This window comes from Chenopodium quinoa, unplaced genomic scaffold (assembly GCF_001683475.1).
Source record: "Chenopodium quinoa cultivar QQ74 unplaced genomic scaffold, ASM168347v1, whole genome shotgun sequence".
Classification (NCBI taxonomy): domain Eukaryota; kingdom Viridiplantae; phylum Streptophyta; class Magnoliopsida; order Caryophyllales; family Amaranthaceae; genus Chenopodium; species Chenopodium quinoa.
In genome coordinates, this window is record NW_018743920.1 from 4,740,548 (window position 1) to 4,752,105 (window position 11,558).

General features: G+C 34.2%; 1 protein-coding gene and 1 pseudogene across 1 annotated transcript; both read left to right on the forward strand.

The window, feature by feature from the left end:
- Positions 1 to 4,181: 4,181 nt before the first annotated feature.
- On the forward strand, positions 4,182 to 6,050 carry LOC110688069. Its single transcript, XM_021864748.1, has 2 exons — positions 4,182 to 4,733; positions 5,140 to 6,050. Exon 2 carries the CDS (start codon positions 5,154 to 5,156, stop codon positions 5,634 to 5,636), a length of 483 nt encoding a protein of 160 aa, XP_021720440.1. The 5' UTR covers positions 4,182 to 4,733; positions 5,140 to 5,153; the 3' UTR covers positions 5,637 to 6,050.
- A 95-nt stretch (positions 6,051 to 6,145) lies between these two features.
- LOC110688544 lies at positions 6,146 to 11,018 on the forward strand (annotated as a pseudogene).
- Positions 11,019 to 11,558: the final 540 nt, after the last annotated feature.

Genomic DNA, 11,558 nt, shown 5'->3' on the forward strand with positions numbered 1-11,558 from the left:
AAATCTTTTTGCAATCATGCTAATTTCATCTTCATCATCTTCTACTGTTCCCTTAAGCGCCATGCCTCTTGCTGGTTCCTTCTCAGACTTAGAGTCAATCAGCATCTCATGAGTCATAAGGGAACCAATCAGCTGTTCCAGAGACAAGGTAGACAGATCCTTTGCTTCGTATACTGCTGTTACCTTGGCTGTCCATGCATCTGTTAAACTACGCAATAATTTTCTCACAAGATCCTCGTCAGATAAATTTTTACCAAGAGATCTAAGATCATTTACAATAGTCATAAACCTACGAAAGCAATCATTGATTTTTTCATTTTTATTCATGGCAAACAATTCGTATTTAGACATGATTAAATCAATTTTAGACCGTTTTACCTCACTGGTTCCCTCAAACGCAAGTTCAAGAGTATCCCATATTTCTTTAGCACTACTACAGCCAGAAATACGATTTGTTTCGGTCTCACCTATTGCTTGTTGTAGTATTGACATTGCCTTAGCATTCTTCTCCAGCAACTTGTAATCAGCAGTGACCAATTCGCTATCTTTCTTGGGAACCTGGTTCCCCTCAACATCTGTCTTGAGAATGATATTAGGACCATTTTTAACTACGAGCCAGCATTCATAATCAATACCCATGATAACATTCTGGATCCTGTTCTTCCACCAAGCATAATTATTTCCATTAAACTTGGGTGACTTGTTGTCATAACCGATTGCACTTAATTCTTGAGTACTCATTCTTAACTCCTCTAGATGTTACTCTTTCGAGAAGCTTAGGCTCTGATACCAATTGAAGGTTCAATGGGCACTCAAGAGGGGGGGGGGGGGTGAATTGAGTGTTAAGTAATCGTTGGCTAATTTTGCTTCTTTTCGGATTATGTGTGAGGAACCAGTTGTGCTGGTTCCCGTACGCAGCGGAATATAAATAAGCAATAAAGAAGACAACAAATTTAACGAAATAAAACAAAGCAATAAAGAACACAACAAATTTAACGAGGTTCAGCCAACTCAGGCCTACGTCCTCCTATCCTAAGTTCTTTATTAATCTACTCCGAAAAACAAAGACAAAGAACACTCTGCTGTTCCCTACTCCGGGAACCAGCAAACCCCACACTCTACTCCGAGTGTGCTCTCGACTTACACTCGTAAGCCCAATGTGTTTGAACTCACAAACACTCACCCAGCCTTTAACCCCTTTGTTAAAGACTCAATACAAAAATCAAGAACTCCCCTTTGATCTCACTTCTACGAAGCTAATTAAGAGAAAAAGTTTAAGTACTAGAATGCTCTTGTATATGACTTGATGAATGGGATTAGTGCTTAAGTATATGCTCTCAAATAATTGCTCTTTTAATTTCTGGAGAGGCACACGAAATATGTGAAATAAGATGAGTTTATATAAGCTTAGATTCCTAAAACCTAGTTTCCTTAAATCACACAATCTTAGAGAATAAGATATATTGTAATTTTAGGAAAGTATTTATCTTATTTGATTTAATCACAAAGATAGAATCAATTAAGATAAATACTCCTAGTTTTTAGGTAACCAAGAATATTTCATCTTATTTCCAGCTGCACAAAATATTTTCAAAATAATCTTTTCGAAAAAATCTTTTTGTAAAATCTTTTTCCAAAACAGCAGCTCGAATATTTCGTACAGTGAACCTGGTTCCCCGACCTGGTTCCCTGAATTGAAACATGTTATGAAACCTGTTCCAACTCTGTACCAGATTTCATATCATACTTCAATATACTTTTAAGCACTTATATAACCCAAACATGCAAGCATACTACGGAGCATATTACATGAAAACCTAGATAACATATTAAAGCATAAATCGTCTTTTCTTCATGTAATCTTCAAGACTTGAATCTTCCTTGAATACTTCTATTATGAGCAAACAATCTTTCTTCGAAATATCTTCGAAAGGCTTCTATGCTCCAAGTCTTGGAATCAACTCAACTACTGCACATGTAACATGGTTAATGCACAATAAAGAGTATGTGACTACTTTTCTGCATAGCAGTCAAGGAAACGGTTCATACTGGTTCCCCACCAGTACATAGCACATTTATCATCTAACTGTTTCCTGTATATAGATAAGTTAGTTCAATAGATAACTCATATAGTCAATAACTTATCTAGGGAAACAGTGTTCTATTATAGCTGGTTCCAACCAACTGTTTTCAACACTTATTAAAACCTATTTCCCATAGCTGTTTGTCATCATTCAAAACCATCATTCAAAACCTAAGGGACTCAACAGAATGGATTCTCATACTTGAGTGATAGTATGGATTATGAATCCTTAGGGGGGAAGTGTGTATGAGATTCTAATGGAATGAGGTGGAGTTAGAATCCCCCAGATATGAGATTTCATACTTAAATAGCCCTACCTAACAAATAAAATCGTGTTCCAACCCATTCCAAGAAGTTCAACCAAACAACCCCTAAAAGTTGGTTGAAGTTGAAATATAAGTGACTTTTGCTCAAATGTTGTTATTTGTTAAAATTATTTTAACAACCTTAAATTCTCAACTAATTTGGTTGAACCAATTAGTTGATTGCTGATCGATAACAACTTCCATCAATGAAAGGAATGATTTTTTTGGATAAAAGATCAACTGATGATAGAGTGAGAAGAATATAGATCACAAGAGGTAAATTCTATCTGAAAATAGGGAGGGATAATATCAATTGTAGTTATCTTTGTTGAGTAAAAAAAAAAAAAACACACACACACATACAGACACAGCTTGCTTGTGTTTAACATAGTCCAGAACGTTTGCCATTTACATCAACTTGAAAATCAATGAAAGATTTACATACTTGTTTTTCTAATATACATCAACTCTATAATACTTGTACGTAAATTAGCACGAAAATGGTAGTTGGTTCGAGGTTCAATTATAAGTGGGAAACATTCTATGAACCCCAAAGCACAATTTCATTTATCCACCCCCCAAAAAGAATTATCTATCTATCTGTAATATGGAGTACCATACGTTCATACTTGGTTATTTTATGCTCTTATGCAATGGTATATATGTATCACTTGTACTTATTGTATACTATAAACATATTTTGACCTTGATATGTGGAATACAATTCGTTCAAAAGTTTAAATTCGCATCTACTATACACACATGTACAACTCAAACATATACGTACATTTTGATGATTTCATGAATGTTCAACATATTTTAAACTACTCAAAATTTTCCTCACTCTACCAAACTATACCCTGGCCGTGCAATTTTTGGCACCACCGTCCCTTGCCAATTGACTAGTTATAACTTAATTATAGCAAAGGCTTAAAATTAAATCCTAGAACGAAGACACAGTAAGGCTGTAAGGGCATTGCACACCCAAAATACCATGCACCTTTCTTACATTCATCAAGCACTACTTCACTATTAGAAGTTTAACTAGCTAAAATGAGAGATTACATGCTAACTAGGTATAGAGAGCCCTCAGGATTAGGGACCGCAGCACTAAAAAATTATTATTATTATTATTGTATCAATTGGTTTTCAATCTAATTTTTCTCGTAAACTCATTATACGTCGTATCATTTTACACAAATATATAAGCACCGTTATTCTATATTTCTATCCATATTTTTTTTTGAAACCCCATTTTGTACGTATGTTGCTTATGACTTGAATTATTTAAAGCCAAATTTCCAAATTGTTTTTGTCTCTAGTAAGTTGACATCCATTCACTAAGATGCTTCTTGTTAAGATTTTCACAAGCTCTCCTACTATTCCCACTTCCAATCTTTTTTTATTTTATAAAAACTCCCACCATACAATTTACATTCCAACTCAGCATACAACTAGAGACAAAATATTGGCAAAAGAACATCACAATAAAATCATTATTATTTACAAATTATAGAAAATACAGTAATTTTTTTAGAAGGAATGAAATTCCCATGTACCATAATGCAAAGCTGGCATTTTTTTTTTTTTGAGGGAAGCTGGCAGTCCACTTAATCAACGGCCAAAATTTTATGCCAGCATAGATGCTGATGTAGAATTGTAGATTAATTTTATTCTTTTTCATATATTCTGTATAATTTTTTTTTGGTAACCTTATTTTATAATTTAATTTTTTTTTATTCAACTTCAATGATTGGACCCCCCTTTTTCTTCCTCAATAAAAACCCAAGCATCCCCCATAATTATCTCCCCCCTCCTCTTCTACCTCCCTCTTTATCTCTCTAGTTTCTCTCTCTAAAAACTCTCCAAAAACCCTACTTTGTAAGTGCAGAAATTTGTGGTGGAGGAAATTAATCTCCAATTTCAAGCAAAAAAAAAAAATATAAAAATCACATCTTTATTTATTTATTTTAAAAAAATTTGTAAAATTTATGTGACTCTGTTTTATGATTTCTCTCTCCAATCATCCCCAACAAAGTAATCTACTGAGTTGATTGAAATTGAAGAGAGATCTCAATTCTCTGACAGATTTCTAGAAAAAAAATTAAATAAAGATCAACACTTTATTACAAAAATTATTGTTTTTATAATGTTTACAAAGTTTGAGTTTTTTTTATGTGATGAAGAGAAAGTTGAAGGAGAGTGGGAGAAAGAAAGATAGCTCATTTTAATCCATTTTCCTCCTTTTTTACACACTTTTCATACCAAACCCACAAAATCCCGCCACTTTTTTTTCCAGAAATTCTAACAACTTTGACAAATTTGATCAACTTTTTCTCGTGCAGGTAAATTTTTTCTGTCTTTTTCTCAATTTCTGTTTTGCTATTAAATTTAATAATCGAATAAAAAAAAAGCATAAACCCATTTGCAAATGTAGTAAAAAAAATTCATTAGCTTTTTTTTATTTTTATTTTTTATTTTTTTATTTGGAATTTAAACAAAATTTGCTGTTATTTGAAGGAAATCCTCTGTTTTACCTTCAAATCTTGTTAATACATTCGCGTTTCTCATCTGGGTTTTTTTTTTTTAGAATTTAATTTTTATTTAATAAGAACATTACATACGCATCTGTCAAAAAACTCTGTTTTTAAATTTCTGATTGAAATCATAGATCTTGATTTTAATTTCATTATTAATCAAAATTTTGTAAAGTTCTGACTTTTTTGATCTGATAAAAATTAAATTTTACAGGGTTTGTTAGAAAGATGTCAGCAGTGATGAGCGAACCAATGGCAGTAACAACAACCCAACAAGAATCGTCGGCATCATCAGTTTCAATTCAAGCCCAAAATGAAGTACAATTCATCAAATGTGAATGTTGCGGTTTAACCGAGGAATGTACCCTTGCTTACATTGAGAGGATCCGAAAAGGGTATATGGGTAAATGGGTTTGTGGCCTTTGCTCCGAAGCTGTCGAAACCGAGGTTGATCGCTCCGAGAAGCATATTAGCACCGAGGAGGCTCTCAATCGCCTCTTAAATGTTTGTAGGAGCTTCCGATCCTCGTCCCCGCCTGCTGGTGGAGATCCGACTATCCACCTTATTAGTGCCATGCGCCATATCCTGCGCCGTAGCCTTGATTGCCCGCGGGGTGGTCTTAGGTCCACCCCCGCGAGTCCTACTAGGGAAGCCCTTGACCAAAGAAGGGCTATTCTCTCTAGGTCCGAGAGTTGCTTCGCGGACCTTTGAGAGATATGATAATAATAAATTATTAGGTGGTTCAAGACCAACGCAAACTGATTGTGGATGTGATAACATGGAATGATGGTGATGTTTGGGAAGTGAAATTAATGTGTGTGTGACATTGGAAATGTTGGTGATTTTCGTGTCAAATTGTACAAAATTGAGAATGCTAATGGAAGAAAATTTCGACTAAGAAAGAGTAAAACAATTAAAAAGAAAAAGTGCAAATATAAAAATGGTAAACATGATGAAAAGAGGGACTTAGAAGTTATCGTTTGCTTAGGGAGAAATGGTACATTTGCCTTAACTAGCATTAGCGTTACACCCTCCCCCAAGTAGTCTAGTTTGGTTTATGCAATTTTGTGTACATATATCTATAAATATTTTAAGCATGTAATGAAATAAATTCTGGTTCTAGAACTTGCTCTGCATTTGGAGAAATTTGGCTCTTTCAATTGGAAGTTGGATTTTAAATGTTATTTATTTTGGCTAGGAAACTTCAATTCGTCTTGCTTATTAGGGTTTAGTTGGCTGCCGAGCAATCTAAATTTGTTGCTAAAGTAATAGTACATTCATCGATAATTAAATTTTCATAATTTAGTGCGTGTTTGGAGTTATAATTCAACGAAATTAAATGGTTGATATGGTAGCGGTTAGTTGTTAATTGCTTGATAGTTCTAATGGTTGTTAGCTATTGTATTAACCGTCAATAAAAACCGTTGTGGTATAATGTAGCTATATACGTCATCTAGCAATTAGCCAATTAGATTATCTAAAAATTAAATGTCTTTGAGAAAAACACAGAGAGCTAATGTTAGTAAATTTAGTCCTAAACTCCAAAAAAAAAAAATTTATTCATCACTGCTTAGTGTCAATAGTTAACAAAAACTTTGAGTCAATAGTGATCCTAAAATTACTCCTATAGTATCATCCTCACTAGTCCAATAGAAAGTTAATACTAATTCATAAATGAAAAGCGAAAATATTAAAAAGCCAGAGGAGAGGAGGGATAATTATTTGGATTGGGATCCCCTTAAAAAGGAAAGATTACCAATGTGTAAGTCTTCCCTGCTTTCAAGGGGGTTAACACTTTAACCTATTAAAACGAGTCAAATCAATTTCATGCAATTCTAATCCAATACGACACATTTTACATTACCGCTTTAGAATAAACATCATTATCACTATCTAATACGAGTATAAAATTAGTCACCTAATCAAATAACTAATGTGATCCAATGTTCTGCACCACTTCTTCAACCATGTTCAACCAAGCCACACCGATTTATACAAGCCACAAGATAATAGCTAACCATATAGAGTACTCAGAGGTGGGACTACAAATGCTAATACTAAAAGTGGCCCGGTGCAATTTTATTAAATTGGGACCTAAAATCAATTTTTTAAAGAAAAGTATGTTACTAAATTAAAAAACCGGAGCTCTTTTATACTAGTGTCAGCCCTGTACGGTCGACCATCCTACACATGCTCAGAACCACCTCTAAGAGTACCGTGAGTCTGTGACAAGCCAAACTACAACTTCTCGTTACTTATCATCGAGGAGTTGTTCTAAGAATTTTTGTAATTTGAACCAAAACGCTCTCACAAAAATGAACCATACTTAATAAATAAATATAAAACAGAAAATGAAAAATCAGGTAAACGTAAACCTAAGAAGTCAACTTCTCCGATTTCGCCGCCAATATCTTTCTCTCTCCTCTCCGTGCTTACTCTCTCCGTCCGTTTCGACGGTGGCAACAAAGTGTCGAAAATCAGTCATTTGCAAAATCAAAAGAAAAATAAAATAAAATGGAAGCTCAAAAGGTGAAATCTGACTTAGTTTTGATCTTAGATTTTGGTTTTCAATATACCCACCTAATGTCAAATTCGATCACTTTCCGTTTTCGTTCTCTGCATTTCCGGCACTTCTCTCTCAAATCCATCACAGACTTAAACCCCACATGTAATTATTCTATCTAGTGGTTCCCACACTTTCCATACGCCAGACGCGCCGGTATTCTATGACGGTTTCATTGATTATGTCGAAACAAAAGGCGTTCGTGTTCTGGGTATCTATTATGGATTACAGCTGATTGAGCAGAAGCGTGAGGGTTTGGTAAAAGTTGGGGATAAACAGGAATATGGAAAGATGAATATTGAAGTAATTTCTGAGAATAGTTTGTTGGGAATAGAATTAGGGGGATAAGCAAAATGTTTAGATGAGTCACAGTGTCGAGGTTTCGAAACAACTGATGGGTTTAAAGTAGTTGCTGTTAGTCAGCAGGGTGCTGTTAGCCTTACTGCTCTAGAGAATCCCATTAGAGGGTTTTATGGCCTGCAGTATTAATTTAGTTGTCACGTTACTAATTAGTTCTGAATATAGTGGAGACATGGAGTGTAGTTGTGCTTTTAATGAAAATGATATACTACAGTAGTAGTTGTTTTATTACCCAGCTTTTTACATTGTAAAGGTGATTTTTTTCTCAATAGGTTTGTTGCTCTGCAGTGAGATGCTCTGTCAATAGTATGATTGAAAAATCTTACTAGTACTACGTTGTTGTTTCTGTTTAGTTGTACAGTAAGTCAGTAACATCTAAGGGTAGTTACATCAGTTGGTTGATCTTACTGTAACATGTAAGCAGTAAAAGTATGATTGACATTCTTCCAAATTAAGAATGTAAATTTTAGAAGTAAAATAATGATGTTAAAATAATAATCAATTGTATGGTGGAATTGTGATGCTGATACCAATTACAAGTAATAATTAATTTGAGTAGCTGTGAATGAATTAATCTCAAGTGGTTGATCAATGGGACATTGTTTATGTTTTTGGTGTATTCGAGTTTTACTTGTTGTAAGTGACAAGGTTGTTATACATTATTTAGGTTACGCATTCGCCTAAAGGGATGGAGACATTGCGGTATTTCCTCTTTGATGTTTGTGGAATCAATGCAGATTGGAAGATGGAGGTTTTAATGAATGAAGAAATTAGAATTATTCAGGAAACCGTAGGCCATGATGATCATGTCATTTGTGCTTTGTCTGGGGGTGTGGATTCTACTGTTGCCGCTACCCTTGTCCATAAGGCGATTGGGGATAGACTTCATTGTATTTTTGTTAACAACGGCTTGTTAAAGTCAGGCTTTCGTCACAAAGATTACTAAGATGGGTTATGTTGTGTCTAAAGAGAGGGACTTATACTTTATAGTTTATATCTCCTGGGAGTGGAAGAAATCATTCTCACACTATTAAGAGCCATCATAACGTTGGTGGACTTCTGAAAGACATGAAGCTGAAGCTTATCGAGGCTCTCATCAAGCTTTTATTAAAGGACGATGTTTGAATTTAAACCCCTTGAGGCCTTGATATGAGGATTTTCAGATTTTGTGCTCTCTTCCAATTGATCTCATAGGTTTTCCGTGTTCTCTCTGATGGTACGTGCATTGGGGAAGATCTTAAATAACCCTGAGGGTTTTTTTTTTAAGCGCCATCCATTTCCAGGACCAGGACTTGCTGTTCATGTTCTTGGTGATGTTACAGAAGGAAATAATTTGGAAATTCTTAGACAGGTGAGCAGATATTTCCTTCCATAGGATAAACTTTGTCTATGTTCCTGGTTTAGGTAAAGTGTTTTCTTCAGGTTGATGAGATATTTATTCAATCAATTAAAGATGCCGGACTTTATGATGAAATATGTTTTCATGGGGATTTTATCAGTAGTACAAGGTGATCAAAGACCTCATTCTCACGTCGTAGGCCTTAGAGAGTTAGAGCTGTTACAAGTCAAGATGGGATGACAGCAGATTGGTGAGTATCATACATCTACTTATTGTGTATATTCTGTTCTTTGTGTTTGTGAATTTACATAACCTCAGTTTGGTTTCTGAAGAAAACGGTTTTTTTTATAATAACTCTCTTGATGATCATGAAAATTTCCAACTTTTGATGTCGTAAATTTGTGGTTAGATTCTGCTAGCTTATGATAGATTTATTTCCATTGATCATAATGGTAAAAGACAATCTGGTTGTTTTCAACGCTAAAAGCTAAAACTCGAATTCACTGGCATATGTTGAACCTAACTTTACTATTGTGTGCCAAGATTTCATCAGCTTTAGGTTGAAGTTCAATAATCAACATCTCAATCACACTGTCATCAATTTGTACTGTTTATCTGTAGATTCAAGTGATTAATCATGATGTATTGATGTATTTAATCTAATTGATTTTTTCTGACTGTTATAAATGTTTGCTGTACTATTTTCAGGTATCGCTTTGATTCAGAGTTCCTTGATCAGGTATCCCATAAATTCACTAACGACATTTGTGGTGTGAACAGAGTTGCTCTGGACATAAATCGAAGCCTCCTTCAACAATAGAGTGGGAATAATCTGTTAATTTTGGATGATTCTAGCCTAATATTTACCCTTCTTAACTAACGAACCATCTCATTGACTCCTTTGCTAATCACCGGCTCAAAAACAATTAAGAAGTATAATTAAAGATTTATTCAAGGCATATGATTTCTTTTCGTAACCATTCATTCTTGCATACTACTCGTATTATCATATATATTTTTCTTATGTAACTAGAGAGGTCTAACTACCATTGTCGTGACAATGATATTTTTTTGTTCTTTATTGAGAGTTGAGACAATAGAAGGGACATCAACACTAAAATTTGATAGCATAATGGAGAATGTGGACATAGGGACATAGGAACAAATATTGTGGTAGCCACTGTGCTCTGCTAATATTAGAAAGATGTTCCTGTGAGTTTACTAGCTAGTGACTTTGGCTGGAAGCATGTCTTCTAAGTCTTGTAAGTTGTAAGATGTGAAATAACTTATATGGTTTGGTAACACTTTAATTGGCCTTTTCTATGTGGTGGTTAACACTTTTTATGAGCATATAATAAACAATATCTAATCTTTGGTTTATTTTAATCTGAAAATATCTGCCTCTGTATTAAATATATATAGTGAATCAATTAATGTTGTGGAGGTCACAAAAGATAGTGTGTTTGTGTGGAGAGATTAGAAACATTGCATTTGAGCCTTAATTTCACTAATAAAACTTCTTGACAATTGCAAAGGTGCTTTTGGAGGTCAGAGGTTTTATGTTCCTCATTGAAATGCCACAATTTATACCGTAGTTTTTTCTCCCTTTTAAGTGTCTGTCTCCGTCAATAATAGATAAAATTAAGGATAGAAGTCTTTCTTCTTACTTTAAAGAAGTATAATAAAAAAAAAGTCACATTTGATTGATAGGATAAAGAACTGGGGTTAATTACAAAAATTTGACTTCTACACTACTCATACATCATACTAGTATTAATATTTGTAAATCTATAAATGACATCTATACTACTAATACATCACACTGGTACTAAAATCTGTAAATCAGTAACCCTATGTTTGAATAACAATAGTGAAGGGAAATGGAGGGGAAGGAAAAAGAGGGAGAGGCTGACATTCTATTTTCCTTCCAAATCTCTCCAATTATGGAGGGATTTGTTTCATTAAAAGAGGAATAAAAATAGATCCTTCCAATTCCCTCCTCTTCCCTCTTACTCGTAACATTAAATATTCAAACAAAGGATCGGAGGATGCATCCCTCCCTTTCTCTTCTTTTCCTTTCCTTCCATTTCTCTCTATCCAAACATAGTATGTAACGTGGAGTATTATCTTAGGACAACTCAAAAAAGAATGTAATATATTATTAAGAAATGATAATTAATAGGAAAACTAGTTGAATCACTACATCCATAGTTATTAAAATCCCGATCCGGATCTTACGATCCTACGATTCTACGATCCAAAATTGCGTGATCGATCCGGATCTTTGGTAGGAACTTAAATTTTGTAGGATCTTACGATCCTACTCCGATATTAATTATGAGTGGTAGGATCTCAACACGATCCTACGATT